The sequence below is a fragment of the Labrus bergylta genome, chromosome 17 (genome assembly GCF_963930695.1).
Source record: "Labrus bergylta chromosome 17, fLabBer1.1, whole genome shotgun sequence".
Classification (NCBI taxonomy): Eukaryota; Metazoa; Chordata; class Actinopteri; order Labriformes; family Labridae; genus Labrus; species Labrus bergylta.
The window spans coordinates 24,436,798-24,454,672 of NC_089211.1; the positions used below are offsets into that span (position 1 = coordinate 24,436,798).

A 17,875-nucleotide genomic window follows, 5' to 3' on the forward strand; every position below is an offset into this window, starting at 1 on the left:
AAAACATGGCGGATTAGTGTGTGTGCATGGGGGTCCGCTACTCGCCACTCGTCGTCGACAGATGAACCTTTATTTCTCCAAGCTAACGACCTATTCTTGATCAGGTACGTTGTAGGAAGCGAAGTAAAACATGTAGACATTTAAAAAATGATTCATTTAGGAGTTTCTGCTTGTCCAAATCAACAAACGGGCGGGAAGACTCTCACACTCAAACTGTCATAGGAGTTGTGTAGCTCAGGTTTGTACATTTTTTTTGCTCTTTGTGTCAAGTATTGAAACGCTTTTGTATGTTTCACACTCTGTTAGTTTACTAAAATGTAAAGGGGTTATCTCTCTGTCATTTTCGGTAACGTAACGGCTCTTGACGTAACTTAACGGCTGAACATCTGTCAACGTTACCGGTCCTGTCAGTCCAACGAGTTGCTGAGCAGTCAGTTTTATAACAGCCTGTGTTCTTGCTGAATCTACCACTATAAGTGATATTGTTACGTAAATATATAGATATTAAGGTTATTAAGTGACAGCCACAGAGAGGTAGCAGGTTGTTTAAGATATTTGCTGAATATCTGCTGGACTAGTGGCTGCAGTTTCAGTGTTTACAGTGACCTACGTTATGCTCATACACATGCAGGTGTTATGGCGAGAAATGTATCCTTGCCAAAACAGGCATGCACCTCCCGTAAGTGTTAGAAAACGTGTTTTTTTTTAATGATTGATTCATTGATTGATTAAATTTATTTCAGACATATCAAATAAAATCAAACATATCAAAAATACAAAACAAAATGAAAAGCACGAAAATACAATAAACAAAAAAAAACAATGTTCAAATTATTTCACAAAAAAAAAGAAAAAGAATGATACAGGGTTTTCTGTGATGACTAAGTATGTGAAGTTTATACCTAATAAACATTAAGTGTCTGTTAGGGATGTAACGATTCACTCAACTCACGATACGGTTCACGATACATCATTTACAAAATGAGAATGTGGACAGAATATGGTGGAAAAAGATTCCTTTAGACTCAGTGGTGTCCAAACTTTTTTTCTTGCGGGCTAAAATTGTCGTGTTAGAATCGCTCGTGGGCCACAGGTTTTGTTTTTTAAAATATAGTTGAAAAAATAGTAAGGCTTTGTAGATCAGAATCAAAAGGCTCGCTAAAGAAACCCTTTAATAAAAGGAAATCAAATATTTTGATTTCTTCGTTCTACTTTATTTGTTTTTTTCTCAGAATCAAGTCTGTAACGTGGTTCATTCAGCTCAGGTCATTAAACGGTTAAACAACAGTCCGCTTGGTTGCAAAAACCTTGCGTAAGTTTTTTTTCATAGTTTACAAAAAAATGTGGAAAATAGTAAAAGCTGTAGATTTAAAAAACAACAACAACATACATGTTACTGAACATTTTCTATTTTAGGAATATTGTTCAGCCCTTGTTAACATGAAAAAGAAAAATAAGATAATGTGCCAATCTTAATCAAGGCCTCGGGCCAAAATCTTCTGATTCTCCATTGGAAGTCACGGGCCGCAAAAAACCCCCCTCAAGGGCCGCAAATGGCCCTCACGCCGCACTTTGGACACCCCTGCTTTAGGGGCTGCAATCCCGCTTGTCGATGTGGTTTGGCCTTTTAATGTTTTTTTCCTCGCAACAAGGGGAGGTGATTTGAGCTTCTCACTGTGGTGCATCATGTTGGTTGTGGTTTTTTGTGTAGTTCTCTTGTCTTCTTGTAATATTTGCACACAGTTTTTGTCTCGTCTGTTTTCTTCTCACCTCTTGTCTTTTTCTGTCTTTGGGGAAGCCAGAATGCTTCCACACCTCCCACTTGTGAAGACGGTGGTGCGTCATCAATTTTAAAAATGTTGTCACCATATTATTGCGATTCTTTTTCAGAGTACCGTTGTGCACAATTTGGCAGTGTAGAAATTGTGTCTGCCATATTTTGAATTGTCCTGAGGGGTGCATGCAATATCTGGCAGGCATGCATTTGTCTTCATAACACCAGTGCTTACAATAAGTTTGACACATGAAGTGGTACCAGGTAAAGGAAGTATTTTCAGCAACAGATTTGAGTTTCTCCCTGGTTTTCTGAACGTCTCCATAACCCTTGATTTTGTTCTGAAGAAAAAAACATTTTAATGTGTATTTAGCAAAGCAGCGTGGATCGTTTTTGTCCATTTTTCTACAGATTATTTTGTATGTTTTCTGCACTGACCTTTAACTCTGATCGAGCTCTGTGAGGAAGCAGTTGTCAAATCATGTAAATCAGGTTTCACTGCAGGAATGCTGATGCAGCTTGGCTTTCTCTGTCTTTTTTTAGGACAACATGTTTCGTCGATCAAGATTTAGTGTTCGACCCAATGTTGGTACAGCGGGGAGAACAGCAGCAACACCTCAGGAAGCCCTTTCAGCAAGTCAGGAGGCTGGTGGTGAGACCCCCAAAGACGTCAGTGAGAGCTGCACAACTGATGCTGCTGTGACAGAAAACAAGTCTGAGGCGACGCCTTCAGAAAAACCTACATCCACGGGGTGAGTTACAAGCATCAAGCAGTCAGTGTTAGAAGTCTTGGCTGCATCTATTTGTCATGTGTAACAAAAAAAACAATTTATGTTATTATTAGGGATGGTAATGATCAAAATGGAGAAGGTACCAGCACCTCAGCGGCGGTCCAGAGAAGGAAGCGGTTTTCCATCAAGCCGAAAGTGGCTCCAGGCCGACTGTCCACCCTTTCCCGGACGCCAAAGTCGCCCGCTAAGGCCGTCGCCGAAACCTCCATCTCAGACCTCGACAAACTGACAACATCCAGCCAACCTGGGACTCCAACTTCCCCCCGAGGACTCCAATCGCCAAGGCGACGGAGGTCTTCGGAGGACAGCAGGCAGCCCAAAGTGCAGCCCAAAGCCGTTATCTCATCGGACACTTCGGGACCTTTAGCTGTCCCTTCAGCGGACGATTCACAAGAACAGACACATCTGCCAGCAGACAGTGGCAAACAGTTAGAAAGCACTTCAGACGGTCCAGTTAAAAAAGTCTCCTTTGCACAACCGGATAAAGTCCAACCCTCGCTAACAGACAAAGAAGCTACAGAGATATCGGAGAAAGCGAGGACTCTCGTCTCGTCTAAGGGCAGCCTTTCGGTGACATCTCCAGCATTCTCCTTGAGCAGACTCCTGAACGACCCGTCTGACATGCAGAGGATCGCAAAGGCTCAAAAACTCAGAGAGCTACTCAGACAGGAGATGCACAGAGAAAAAGTAAGATAGATTATTTGATGTTAAAGTCTTTATATGTGATTTTTCACACTTAAATATAATAGAAATCAAGTATATCCTCTGAAAATAACTGAGTGAGTCATGACTGTCTACAATGGATGTAACACCCGAGTCCCACTGTCTGTGATGTTTTCAGAGTCCTATCTTCACTTTGTTTACATCGCCTGGACGGCCGGCTGACTCCTCCCCTCGTGTATAAAAGTTGTTTAATTGAGGGACTAGAGAAAAGAAGAATAACATACTGTACTCACTGCTTAACTGTGTTTCGCTCATTTCAGGTAAATCTACATGCAGTGTGAAGATACCAGCAGAATAAAGATCACTAGCATTAGCATGCTAACACAACAATGCAGTTTCATGCTGGTGCTCAAGGGCGACATCTGCTGGATCAAAAAATCTCATATAAAGCCTTTAAATAACCCTGTTGTTGAGTATTTAGTGTTAAAAAGATATCAGTGCTTCAAAGAGTTTTATAATTTGTTGTTGCAGGAGAAGAAGAAAATTAAGGTAATTAAAAAGGAATTTTCTTTGGATCCTGCTAAAATGACCATGAGGGACCTTATCCGTTACATGCCTGAGTCTAACCCCATGACGTAAGTGTTTTCCTAAGACCCAGCTGCTCCTGTCTTTTATTCAATACAACACTTACTCCATATCTGCAGAAAAATTGATCAATTGATTGTCTTGGAATGTGTTGGAAAGATGTTTGTCTTATGTGACTTCAATTTTTCAACTTGTTTTTTTACCAGATCTAGTCTAGAAGAAACCGTTATCGAGAACGAGACTGTGATCCCGCCTTCACCTGCAAGAGAAGCGTGAGTTCATTCCCCCTCATTTTCTAACACTCTGTCCCTCAGAGTTTAGTCGTTTACATGTTGTAAACAGTGACTAAAGGGGAATAACACTAAAGGAGATTTATTTCTGACTTTCTGTGTTTGTTTGCAATCAATGCTTGAATATTGAAAAAGTGAGACACAGTATGTTGCGTTCTGATATTTCTTGATTGGAACATTTTGCGTTTCAGTCAGCAACAAGCTTTATTATTGGTCAAAATATAACATGAATCAAGCACCAGAGGAGGTTTGTGACCCTGTATAAACCAGCTCTCTCAGAACGCTCCGTATTGGTGTGTGTGTCTCTTTAAATGCAATGAGCCCCCCCTGAGTTTTCCCAGTAGACATCACTGAGTGAGAATAAAAATGGTGCACCTGCTCAAAAGTTTTGTTCTAAGCTGGAGGTGGAGTCCATGGGTGGAGATACCCGGGGAGGGGAGGGGATTTTTTTTTTTTTTACCAGAATCCCACTGTGACATCACAAGGAGAGCACATTTGAAACAGAGCATTTTTCTCTGTGTTGTACGACTTATGCAGACCACAAACAAAGGACTGGATGGGTTTATTTCACATTTTGTGGGTCAGTAGACACTCAGGTTACACAAATAAATGTTCAAAAACACTGTACAAGTGGATTTTTCATAATATGTCCCCTTTAAGCAAAACACAACATAATGGTGCGACCGATGCAACACCATTGCGTCCTAAAACTTCTAAAGCCTCGGAGCATTTCTCCCTGAGTGTTGCAAAGGAAAGGATTGACCTGCGTAACTTGTAAAACAGACCTTGCTTTTCATGGTAGAATGAGAGACTTTGACGAGAGAGCTTGTTGGACGTCTACTTTGACCTTCCCTCACCTTTCTCCTTATGCAGTCTGAATGATTAAACAGCCTGGATAGTGCACTCATATATGAAGAAATCTTAGAAAGACTTCATATGTTGACATCAGAAGTTGCTTAATGACATAATAAAATATTCATATCCACCTTTTTCTTTGTCCCATGTTTGCAGGTCACCAGAGAGAGCAAAGGAACCTGAACCTGTCCCTGAAATCACAAGCCCGAGGGAGGAGGAAGAGGAGGGGGCTCAGGAGGAGGACGGGGAGAACCAGGAGGACCAGGATGATTCGCTCATGGTCCCTCAGGTCAAAGTAGCAGAGGATGGCACACTGATCATCGATGAAGAGAGGTCAGTGGACTTCTTTAGAAACCAAAATAACGTCTTTGTGTTTATTTAGTTCCCTGGGATTTTTGTGTTTATCTCAACTTGATAAAATTGATTGTTTACAAATGCTTTGAAACTTTCCTCAGAACATGTGATTTACTCTTTATGCAAACATAGCTACCTTGTTCTATAGTGGAGATATAATTGCTGTCTTAACAATACATTCAACCCCAACCCGTGTCCCAGTCTGACAGTGGAAGTCCTGCGAGCCAAAGGGCCGAACCCAGCAAACGATCGGGACCCCATCTTTGAACGAGGCTCCACTACAACATACGCAAGCTTCAGGAAACCGACCTATTCCAAGCCCTGGTCTAGTGAAGGTACAGCTACTTTATCTCAAAGAAACCTGACTGATTCCTTTTGTGATGCCTTGTACGTGTTATTTAAAACATTTCTGCTATTGTTTTCTTTTTTTAACATCAGAAACCGACATGTTCTTCCTGGCAATCAGCATGGTGGGGACGGACTTTTCCATGATTTGTCAGCTGTTTCCTCACAGATCTCGATCGGAGATAAAGGTCAGAGCAGAAAACAGACACAAAAAAAAAAAAAATCGAGCCACGCTGCTTTTCTAAATACACATTCACATTTTTTCTCCTTCAGAACAAATTCAAAAAAGAAGAACGAGAAAATTCCTGGAGGGTTGACAAAGCTTTCAGTGAGTATTCAGCAGGAAATTGTGTTGCATGAAGTTCTAGATATTTTTCCTTGTTATTTTTGATGCATCATTTAAATGGTCAACTTTTGTAGGAGAGAGGCGCAAATTGGACATAGAGTATTTCTCTAAGCTGCTGGAGAAGATCCTGGAAGTTCAGAAAACCAGGAAGAAACTCAAATCTGTCACTGTGAAGAATTCTCCTAAGAAGGAAAAGAAAAAGAGAAAAAGTATGTATTTTAATTTCCATATTTCATCATTTTTATTAATCTGTGAAATGTCTACTGTTGGTTAAGTCTCTTGAATATTGTTTTTGATGGACAGGTTAACACTCTTTGTCCTTGGTTTTGTCTTAATTTGAACAATCCTTGTGTTTTGTTCATTCCCCTCTAAAGGCAGAAAAAACTCAAAGAAGTTGAGTGATGTGGAGGAGGAAGATGAGGACAATGAGAACAGCTTACCTGACTTGGAGGGGGAAGGAGAAAAAGAAAACGAGGACCTCTGTAATGAAGGAGGAGCCGAGGTTTCTAAGTTCAAAAAGAAACGCAAAAGAAAGAGCGACGCCTCGAAGGAGGAGCCAAAAGACAAGAAAAACAAAGCGGGTAAAAAAGACAAGGAACAAGGTACAAAGACATTTGACATTCAAGGATTTCTTGAAATGTTCTTGAGTTAGGATTGTGTACACAAACAGCTCATGTTGTATTCTATCAACGCATGTGTTTCTGGTGCAAGTGACTTTTAAAATTCCAATGAGGTTGCATTGCTTGCGTTGTAATTCTTTTTGTGTTTTTACACTCAGATGATTCCTGCATACCAGAAGACGCTGAAGCAGCACTTCCCGTGGAAAACACAAATTCAGACATGTAATGAAACTTTTAAAAATGTTGTTAAAATGTAAGATTTTTGTGAGCTGGAATAGAATTGTTTTATTTTACATTCAGGTCTGAGAAGAGTGGGGATGTGAATGCAGCCAATGACACTACAATTAAGCCGGCTAAACTGTCTCGAGGCAAAGCACCAAAACCACTTTTGCCTTTGGGCAGGAAGTGGGGCAAAAAGCCTCCCAAAGCTTCCACAAAGGCCGGAGATGCTGCGTCCGATAAGGGGGACGAGAGTGAGACAGAGGGAACATCCACGGAGCAGTTAAACAAAGATGCATCACCTCTAAAACAAGCAAATAAAAAGTCAGACAATGATGACAATTCCTCTGAAGAAGAGGAGACAACTGTTCAACCTGTAAGACCCACCAGGTACAATGATTTGTCATTTTATCAAGAGGCATTCCAACATCTACTCCCAAAGACATATAAAACCATTAAGAGTTCTTCATCAGTGTGTGATTGTGTTTTGTAGATATGGGAGAGTGCCCAAACCCACTAAGCCTTTGAACTACCCAGCCAGAGAGGATGCACACTCCTCTGCATCTGAAAGCACTTCTGCGCCTTCTGCTCGGCCTGAACCCAAACCCCCTGCCAAGAGAGGAAGAACGTCAAAGGCCCAATCAGCCCAAGAGTCCAAAAAGCCCAAGCTGGTCACCCTCAGGGCCTCTCAGTCAGACTACAGCGATGAAGACAATGACGAGCAGTGGGAGGAACAAGTGGCGGAGCAGCCTGCATGTGGCTCCAGTAACGACAGCAATGCACCGGCGTTTGTGCCTGCCAGCCTGCGCTCCCCACATCCCATGATGTCAGAAGTGGAAGAGACTATGGAGGAGGTATGAGACACTCTTCAGCGATTATGCATTGCAGAAACATACACCTTCCATTACTTTTATTTTGTATCTTCATAAAATCAGTTTGTTTGTGATTTCATCGTCTTTGTACGCATGTGTTTTATGTTGTGCATGATTTTTTTCATTCCATAATTCAAACCCTCCACTCTTGACTCCCCCCTCATCCTGCACGTAGCTTGATATCTTGGCCAATATGCCTGATGTGTTGGGCATCTCCCAAGATGCTATGTGCCCTGATGCCTCTTGTGAGCGGGCACAAAATGAGACAGGCACAGCTGAACCCTGTGAACACCAATTGGACCTGCTAGTTGTAAGTGTTCCATGCATAAAACCCAACTACCAGTTAGAGCAAATCCTTATTCCCAGTTACTCTCAAATTTACATTTGTATACAATTTCTAATATCTGCTTTTTATTATCTACACAACAAAGTTTATTTTTTGGCACATCAAAAGCAAAAACTTTTAGTTTGAAGAATAAGGATGCAGTCTCCATATTTTGCACAAATGGAACAACTTGCATTTTTTGTGTCCTGTTGTAATTTAGTTTTAAAAACTCTGCAAAAGAAGTGTAGCTGGAGCTATTGTAATAGACATTTTTTCCATATGTATCACATCATTTTACAACTAGTCTTGCTTGTACAGTGTAAGAGGAGTTCATTTGACTTACAATAGATTTTTTTCCCAACAGGATGTTATAGAATTCCTTTCTTCAGAACACTCAGAAGGTATGTTGAAAAGCTCGACAGTGGAAAACCTGTTTTTATATATAATATATTTACATGGTATTAAAGAGTTAATTTTTTTGTGCATCATTTAATTGCAGTAACTGAAGATGAGAGCTACAACGAGGCCGCTCAGACCTTGTTGACCATCGGCAATCTGGCTCACCTCTCTCAACCAGACCAGAATCAATTAGTCACACAAGAACAAACAACAGGTAATAAGCCAAAATGTTACATTGAATTAAGATGATTTAATTACCTGCATACTAAATGTATCTTAATGTTCACTTGCAGAGACGATATCAGTAAATCTGAGTGAAGCTAGTCCACACCTGGAAGAAGAGATTGCATCAATGCCTTATGCACAAGAAGAAAACAGTGCCACTCCTTTTTTGCCTGCAACCTCTGGCCAAACCTCAGAAACCACTTTGGAGCTTCAAAGTAGCACGACAGATGATGATGGCTTGCAAAGTAGTAATCAGCAGACTGGTATTGATGTGGACTCTACCACTAAATTACATGCAAGTCCAGAGGGTTCAAAGAAAGGTTCTACACCAGCCAAGAGGGGACGATTATCCAAGGTGAAACCAAAACCTAACCTAGGCCGAGCCTCGATGGCTGCCCAGTCGCAATCCCAACCTGACACATCTGTTGCTGAACAGAGCCATACAGATTCCCCAAACCTTGTTCAAGCCACTGGGACACTATCAGCTGCAGAAGAAATCCCTGAAGTAGTATCCCACCATGAAGACATGTTGAAAGATGACAATGTGCTTTTGAGTTGCTCAGACGTCAAATTTACAGAAGAGCAATCTGGCAGACAGGAGAGGTCCGATGCACCAACATCAGGTCCAGAGGCGCAAAGGCTCAAGGACAGCGTAGACTCATGGTCCACAGACGTCATGCCCGAATCTCATGTTTGGACCACTCAAAGTAGCACAAATAATCTGGTGACATCTGACACAGCAGTCAAAGATTTACAGATTGGACTAGCGACAGATGTAGACTCAGCCTCAGTCCAAGAAAGCAGCGAGCATCTGGCTTCAGGTGTAACATCTGTAGAAGATTTACCTGACAGTCAGAAACAAGAGAGTAGAAGTGCCTCTCCTCCCAAGACCGGGATAAGTCGATTCCAGAAAGTCAAACCCAAACCCAACCTAGCAAAGTCTTCAAGAGCTGTACGTTCTAAACCTCAAACGACCAAAGAAACTGTAAAGAAAGACCCCAACCCAACTCCAAACATTGAAATCCCTTCAGCAGAACCCAACTCTCTTGAAAAAACAGGTCATCGATCTGCTTCAGATTCGACACCTTCATTGGAATTTGGCCCTGCTCTTACTTTGTCAGAGGAAATACCTAACATAGACAAGAAGACAGTTGTTGGACTCGTTGGTGGTGAGGATAATTTGGGAAGGACCACTTTAGACCCGGATTCTTCAGAAAACCAGAACGTTTCTGTAGCCCCATCGAGTACAGAACAGGCTGCAGAAGAAACACAACCAACACCTAAGTCCACAGGAGGAGGTGGTGGTAATCAGCTGAAATCAGACACCGTAGTTACAGAATCACAAGTTGAACAAGAGCCAAAAAAAGACTCTGCCCCAGCTATGCCTGCAGAAGTTTTACCTGTCAGCCAGAAACAGGATAACGAAGGAGCATCAACTTGCAAGACCAGGATAAGTCGATTCCAGAAAGTCAAACCCAAACCCAACGTAGCACAGACATCAAGAGCTGTACATTCTAAACCTCAAACCACTAAAGAAACTGTCGAGGAACAATCCCAGCCAACTCAAAACCCTGACGTCCATGAAAAAACAATGGACGTTTTTGTAGAACAAACTTGCATCCCATTAACTGAAAATCCGAATGAAGGCGTTGGACTTGCTTTAGATCTAATGCCATCTTCGGTTCCAGGAACTTCTCTTGCACCCACGGAGGAAATGACTACAACTGAGCGAGAAAAGAAAGAAATTGGAGCTGCTCGTTGTCAGTTTGAACCTGGTTCAGCAACATTTGACCAGAGACCCACAGAAAGCCAGATCTCATCTGAAGCCCAGTCTGATACAAATCTGACTACCAGAGATACAACGTCAACATCTCAGCCCAAGGTGCAAGATTTGGTGCCTCATGTTGGGACAACTGAAAGTAGCTCTAGAGATTTGCAAACATGTGTGGTCACAGAATCCTCAGGTGACCAGGGGTCAAATATAGACTCAATTAAACAAGATTTTCTTGTCAGTCAGAAACATGAGAGTGAAGATGCATCCTCTCCCCAGACAAGAAGAAGTCGATTCCAGAGATTTAAACCAAAACCCAATGTAGCTCTGACATCAAGAACTGTACGTCCTAAACCACCAACCACTAGCAACGTTGTAGAGAAAGACTCCATTGAAATTCCAAAACCCACACTACAAGAAGAAACAAAGGTTGAATTTTTGGGCCAACCAGCCTGCACGACATCTCCTGAAAAAACAAGTGAATGCACTGGTCCTGCCCCAGATGATGTATGGTCATTGGATTTGGGATTTCCTCCTTCACCCAAAGATAATGTTTCTATAAATGAGGAGAAAAAGACAGATGTTCAAGATCTTGGTGGTGGGACAGTCCCTCCTGAAAAGCTAGGAGAAAATGAAAGTACTGGTTCTGTTTCAGCTTCAAAATCTTCACTGGAATTACGCTCTACTCAAAAAGCATCGGAGGACTTATCTTCAAGTGAGGAGCCGGTGACAGATGTTGGACTGGACTCAAGCTCGGAGGGCTCACAACAGAGTGTAACCCAAAGAAGGCGACGGGTTTCCAGAGTTAAACCCAACATTGGATCGTCAACCAGAGCTAGACAGACTCAAATGCAGTCAGATGATACAAGTAGAACTTCCCAACAATGCAAAGAGGACACTCTTGAAAATACCAGTCAACAAAGGGAACTGGAATCCACAGACAAAGACAGCAAGGATTTAAAGACGATTCAATGTTCGTTACATACAGAACTTCTCAGCTCAACAAAGTCAGGGCCTTCAGAGTCTCTAGATATCTTAAATGACAAGGCTGTGTCGTTGACTGCTGATGATCAGTCTGACTCAGTTCTTGAAAATAAAACCACTGAAAAATTAAACGTTGAATGGGACAAAATGCCCACAAGTGACAAGGCGGGGGCTGGACCTGCTGCACATTGGGACCTCAAACAGGACACATTTATTGGAGCTATGGAAGCAAATACCCAACCAACAGAGATGCCGACTACTATCTCTGATGCTCAGTCTTCAGAAGGAGGCTCCACAGAGTCACACATTAAGTCTAATCTCCCTACTAATAACCAGTCCACATCAGATTCAGAAGGAAGCACTCAGCTGCCAAAGTCACAATGTCAAGAAGTCCAACAATGCTCTGAAACCAATCAAACAACTGCACAAAGGTAAGACTATAAGTGTATTCTGTGTGAGAATATAAGACGATCTAAATAGTAGGAGTGGGATAAAATATCGATTTTGTAATTTATCATTGTCCTAACTAACAGTGACACAATAATCAAATCGCTGTTGCCAGATATTGGTATTTCAAACGAAAAGACAATTTGGTGCTTTGGATTTCCCAGGCTTTCACGACTTCATGACTCCTCAGGGTGGCGTCTATGACATGAATAAGGGTAATGTTGACAGAAATTAAATTGACCAAAGAAGAAGTTGACAGTAGGATAGAGATGAAAAAAAAAAAAGGAAATTGCAGTGAATAGATACAATTTTGCTGCTTTTTACTTTTTGGGGTGAATTTTAGGGTCTTCTGTTCTGATTGTCTTGCAATATATCAACTATTGGGAACGCTGTATGGTGATATAATCCTTATTGTGGGCATCATATCTGGTATTACATTGTGTCATGAGTTACCCGGGGATCCTCACCCGAAACTGTTATTGTTTTAACCATTTTCAAACCAACATAAAGGAAGTATTCGATGGATTCTCTCTCTGACATTGCTCGTTTGTTTTCCACTTAAAGCACTCCCAAAGATCATTTGGAACAAACAGACTCTTTAAAGTCAAGAAAAGACCCTCTGAGTCGTAGAGGCCGGTATGTAAAACCCAAACCTAACCTTGGACGCAGTCGCCAACCTCCTCAGTCCCAACAAGTCCAGGACGCAGAGCAAGCAGAAGCAGGTATGACTCAGTAAGAAAATCAAGTCCCCTTGCCTGACAAAGGATCAACTTGTTAACAGCTTATGGTCCTTTTTTCAACAGATTCCGTTCCTACCTCAGAAGGCGTGGATGCCTCTGTTTCTCACAGAGCTCTGCCTGATCTTCAACCTGACATTCAAGAACAAGTAGAAGAAGCTCTTAGCCAATTAAGTAGCCAGAATTTACCTCCAACTGTTGCTGGATCCTCGTTTGGCTGTGTATCAGAAGCACAGGACCATTCGACTCAGGTAAGACGAGACTATATAAAGATATATACGTCTTAGAAATATATTGGTTGATATATCGGCATGGGCCCCAAAATACTACTTCGGTCTGGCCTTATTAATTACTTTAGCTTGTCAACATTAAATTGATGCTATGTGACATCAATTTAATTGAATTGGTGTTCAAGTGGGGTAGCATCCTTCAAAGGACCAGGCCAACTGCAATGAGACGGTCTATGGAGGATTTCCTGTTCGACCAGCTGTTCCTGCCTTTACCTTCTCATTACTAAGCGCTGTTCCTGTTGCCTAGCAACTTCTACAGCTGCACCAGAACCAGCTAGATTAACCAACTTCACCAATAAATCACAAATTTAATAAAGTTTCAAGGCCCCTTTCTTTTTTTAAGACATGTAATGCTAGCTTTTTGACTTAGTTGAAACCAGTTATTTAGAAGGTTAATCGTTGACCTCTTGGATGCCATTTCCTTTGAGTTGGCACGCAATGAATGTAGGGATATGTAGTTCCACAAAAGATGCTCTGGATTCATCCTTTGTGGCGCTGGAAAAGTTGGACACATTAGTCAGCTGAATCGAAGGAGCCTTTGAAATGGGACGCCCTTCAACACACCATTGAAATACAATTGGTTTTAAGACGTGTCCTTTGAAGGATGCAGCGCCTGGATTGAAACAGAGACAACAACTACGCTATGTAGTACCAACATTACAAGTCATTTCAGGGATTAAAACAACTCTCATCTGAAATCCTGTGATTATGTGAAAAACCTCTTTACTGCATGTCATTTATGGATCAATCCTGAAATTTGTGGCTTTGATTCTTTTTCAAATCCCAGGATGCACCAATGCCAAGTACAGAAGAGTCTTTTAGTGATCCCAGTTTCTCAATATTTCCAGACAGTAAGTCAACAATCGATCACTCACACCTGTTAATTCTGTACTCGTAGTTATTGGCTAAAACTCCTTTCTCTTTCTCTCTCTCTCTCTCTCCCCCCCCCCCCCCCCCCCCCCCAGTGCTGTCAGGGCAGATGCCTTCAGACTCGGAGGAAAAGTTTATCATCCTCTCTCTGATTGAGATCCCAGTCTGCCAACAAGAAGAGATGCTCGAGAGTGTTCCTGAGCCTCTTCCTTGTCCTCCTGTCACAGAGGCGTCGATACAGCAGCAGAGGTCGGTGCCTTCTCTAGATGAGTCGGTCGTCCCATACTTGGTAGGCTTTTTCATTTCTTCCCTTGGCGTCTGATTCTAACATTCTTGTACCTGCATCAACAGTGTTCCTGCAGAGTGTTCGACTGTGTCCATGGAGGAGAGTGAGGAGACCGGCCTCATCAATGACAAAGATTCTGGATCCAACGCCACTACTTGTGCGGTAAGTGAACTTGCATGGAGCCACTTGTTGCTTCAATGTGATCAAATATCTGTATTTGTCAGCCATTTTCTTTTTCTCACATTAGGTTTCAGTCCCTGAGAATCAAGGGGATCCACAAGGTACAGTGATCGCACTATTCTGTCATTTACTTTAATAACTACTACTGGCTGTTATTAGGAAAAGTGAATATGTATTTATTGTTGGTGTTTTTGGAACAGAGAGTACTGCAGTCCAGCTATCCACATTACCAGAAACCGTGGAGGGTACTGAGGAGACTGAAACCCCGCCTACAAAGCAGAAACTTCAGGGTACAACAAGAAGAGGTACACAGTTACTGAACATAAAACAGTTTACATGTACGAGTTTGAACACTACTAAACACATTCTGTAAAAATAGATTCTTCCAGATACATTTAGAAAATCCAAGGCAGTAATGTCTGAATTCATGACGTCATAAGGAGGTGCACACATATTGGAAATGCTATCTCAACCTAACTTTTTAATCAATCTACAAACAGTCACAGAGGTGGAGCTGTGGAAGCCTTAAGCGTCCTCGCACACAGCTGCAACGCCGAGCCCCTTATTCTGCAAAATGATGCATTACTCAAAGCCTTAATTCAAATTTATTCATTTTGGGATTTCCGCTCATTTGAGTGTATGATTTCAAAAACACTTTTTTAAAATTCAGTGGGTAGAGAGCGTTCACAGCAGAAAAAAAAGTACAGCACCCAGTGTCTTTTTTCCAAGCACTCCGCCTTTTTTGAGACATTACCATTACCACTTATCACATGCACTTTCAGAATATTTGGGTGATCTTTATGTGTTCATACAAACAGCCAAACGGCAGGTAAAGCCCAACACTTCAAGGAAGCAACAAGCCAGCACGACTGTCACTGCTGATGAAGAAGAGTCACCCCCGCTCCAAACAAACACCACTGAGGAGTCAGAGCTCCCCGGGCTTTCTGTGCAGCCAAGAGAGTCTGAGGAGCAGCAGCAGAAGAAGAAAGGTGGCAGACGTAAAGATGATTCAAAGAAAGCTCCAACTGGTTCAAAGGACGCTGAAGAAAGCAGCTCAGCAAGACCGACAAGAGTAACCCGTAATAGGTGAGGAAAAAAGTGTGAAAGTTTATTAGTCTGGATCAGATTTTCCTCGTTTCCATGTTGATGTTTATTTTTCATTTCCCGCTGCCTCACAGAAATCCCAAAGGCTCCCTTCCTGAGACGAACAACACGGCCCCTCCCAGCTGTTCTACGCCTGTGAGAGCAACATCCAAGGCTCAGAAAGTCAAAACCCCACGTGCAGCAAGAAAACAATCCGCACCAGAACCCGAAGCCTCAACATCGCATGAAGTCGCTCCCACATTCAGCTCAGTAGAAACCTTAGAGGAACAACCCCTTTCAACATCTCTTTCAGAGCTGAACATCAGCCAGACGTTTGGCTTCGGACAGGGCTTGGACCCGGCGCTCGCTCCGTCTCAGTCTTTTCTTGACGTAAGAAGGGTTAAAGTACAGATCAGGGAATGGAGATTTATCGTATTTTAGTTGAATTTTTGCACACTCCTCGTCCAGTTTAATAAACCTGATCCTCATTATGTCTTCTTCCTCTCAGGTTTTTTCCTCTCAGCAGAGTCTGGATCTGGACGGCAGCTCGATAGAAGAGGCAACCAGCGTGTCTCAGTACTTCTTAAGTGACATTTTTACAGACGTGGAGGAGGGCTGAGAGCCACAGAGAGGTGAGGTGAGAGAGCACGGACCTGCCACTGGCTTGCTTTTTAACATTTTGTTTTTGTTGTGTTATATTTGTAAAGTGTAATTTATTACAGAAATGTTTTGTTGTTTTTTTGCTGTCAGTTATGATGGGAAGATAGATTTACTTAATTGACAAAATTCATTTTTTTTTTTTTTCCCAAGCACTTTGAATATGTACATTCATTGAATTACTCTGAAGTTCCTTCTTGTTGAAAAGCCATTAGATCAGATAATAACTAGTTTAACTCACTTTGGCAGCTTATCCCCAATCACTCACTTAAGCTAGCTACACACAAGAAGATTTTAGGCCTCTCAACGATCAGACAGGGGAGGGGCGTGGCCTGATTCAAGACTTGTTAAGAGCAACTATTTGTCCAAATGTCCTCAAGTGTGTTGTGCCAATACGATCATTATGCTGATCCTGATCGAGTTGGAGCCTCCCCAATCTAGAATTACGGGTCGTGCTGCCTCCGACTTAATGCCCGCAATAGCCAATGAGAGCAAGCAGACCGGGATGCATCACCAATCGGATTTTGCGTACTTGTTCAGCTCACAATAGTGTTGTAATCAAGACCACATTAACTAAGACCAAGACATACCCGAGACCAGAGTGCTCCAAGGAGACTCAGACAAGACCAAGACTTTTAGGGATAGAGACCGAGTCAAGACCAAGACCAAGGCAGGGCAAGACCGAGACAAGACCAGGACCATAAATATCACAGAAAAATCCTCATCTTGTGTGCAGGGTGCTTGTCACTCACTTTGTCCGTGACACCAGGAAGGTTGCATCTGTAACCGTTGGATAAAAATCAAACTAGAAATGCCTGAAAGAGACTTTTTCCTTCTAATCACAGGAATGATGTTAAAATAGCCTGTCAGTGGTGGTCTTGATTTAAAACCCAGAGTCCGCCCAGTCTGAGACCTAGACCTTCAAAAAGTGGTCTTGATGCCGGTCTTGAGACCAAAACTGATTCAGAGTACTACAACACTAGCTCACAAACATGACAGGGAACATAAACATGTCTCGTGCAAGACATACCGCAATATGGCCGACTGATGTTGATCGTCCTCCATATTTGTAGTTCTTCATCACGCAAGGTCCTGTGGGATGTCGTTACTTCAAACAACTGGTGTGTGGTCTCTTGGTCTGGCTGAGTCGTGTGTGTGTGTGTGTTCGGAGGATTATAATTTAAAAAATCAGTGACTCTCCTCTCGTCTGTGGTCTCCCATGTTTTTAAAATCCTCTAGTGTGTAGCTGGCCTCAGTATTAAGCCTCGGACGCCCTCATTTGGTACCTGTAAATGTAAATATTGTACAAATATGAACCAGTTAGTGATGTTTGTCTTTCATACCTTTTCTGTTTTCATACTTGCAAAGACAGAAGTCTCAGGAAGAACAACAGATTACTTGACATCATGTACAGTTCTATGTTCGAATTTGTAAAATGTCTCTTGTTTATTTTGAGCTCGTTGTAAAACATCTGTTACAAGAAACGCTTCTTTTTTTATTTGACACAAACAGTCTTTAATTAGCTCGTTTTTTACAAAACAAAGACAAGGCCAGGAGCTGTAAAAGCATAACGTTACACACCTCTGTATCACCGTGTACAGAGCCGAGGTTGTTCAACTTTGTTTACAGAACTTTCAGCAGTCTTTTCATTTCACTGTGAGAATGTGTTCATGGGTCCTATACAGATGTTCAACATTCAGATTTATTATGTTTGATACCTAAAACAGAAAACACTTCACTTGTTCTTCACTTTAGATGTTCCACTTGTTGTTTACAGTAAAAACTGGAATTATGTAAGATATGAATAAAATGTATTCTTCGACCACTACTTGATTCACTCTGTGCAGCCGCCATCTTGTTTTTTTTCATCTCGTGATGCGTTCACTGTCTTCTCTGAAAACAACTGG

General features: G+C 41.9%; 1 protein-coding gene across 2 annotated transcripts; it reads left to right on the top strand.

Annotated features, from left to right (window-relative positions):
• Positions 1–17,796, top strand: zgc:162472 (uncharacterized protein LOC553495 homolog). 2 transcript variants are annotated; one of them, XM_065965611.1, is made up of 28 exons: positions 1–104; positions 2,318–2,526; positions 2,619–3,252; positions 3,760–3,863; positions 4,020–4,085; positions 5,115–5,291; positions 5,514–5,647; positions 5,751–5,845; positions 5,931–5,985; positions 6,078–6,212; positions 6,378–6,605; positions 6,782–6,845; positions 6,924–7,232; positions 7,336–7,696; positions 7,890–8,024; positions 8,404–8,440; positions 8,539–8,652; positions 8,732–11,849; positions 12,430–12,587; positions 12,669–12,853; positions 13,680–13,743; positions 13,858–14,011; positions 14,114–14,210; positions 14,296–14,329; positions 14,429–14,533; positions 15,047–15,314; positions 15,407–15,701; positions 15,820–17,796. In XM_065965611.1, the coding sequence occupies exons 2-28, from the start codon at positions 2,324–2,326 to the stop codon at positions 15,928–15,930; spliced, it is 7,440 nt and encodes a 2,479-aa protein (XP_065821683.1). In that variant the 5' UTR covers positions 1–104; positions 2,318–2,323; the 3' UTR covers positions 15,931–17,796. The 2 variants fall into 2 exon arrangements, with proteins under 2 accessions (XP_065821683.1, XP_065821684.1); XM_065965612.1 differs by lacking the exon at positions 7,890–8,024.
• The last annotated feature ends 79 nt before the right edge of the window (positions 17,797–17,875 follow it).

Coding starts and splice junctions, on each gene's coding strand:
- zgc:162472 (XM_065965611.1), top strand. CDS start 2,324: ATGTTTCGTCGATCAAGATTTAGTGTTCGACCCAATGTTGGTACAGCG. Junction 4,086..5,114: donor CCTTCACCTGCAAGAGAAGC/GTGAGTTCATTC, acceptor CCATGTTTGCAG/GTCACCAGAGAGAGCAAAGG. Junction 5,292..5,513: donor CTGATCATCGATGAAGAGAG/GTCAGTGGACTT, acceptor CCCGTGTCCCAG/TCTGACAGTGGAAGTCCTGC.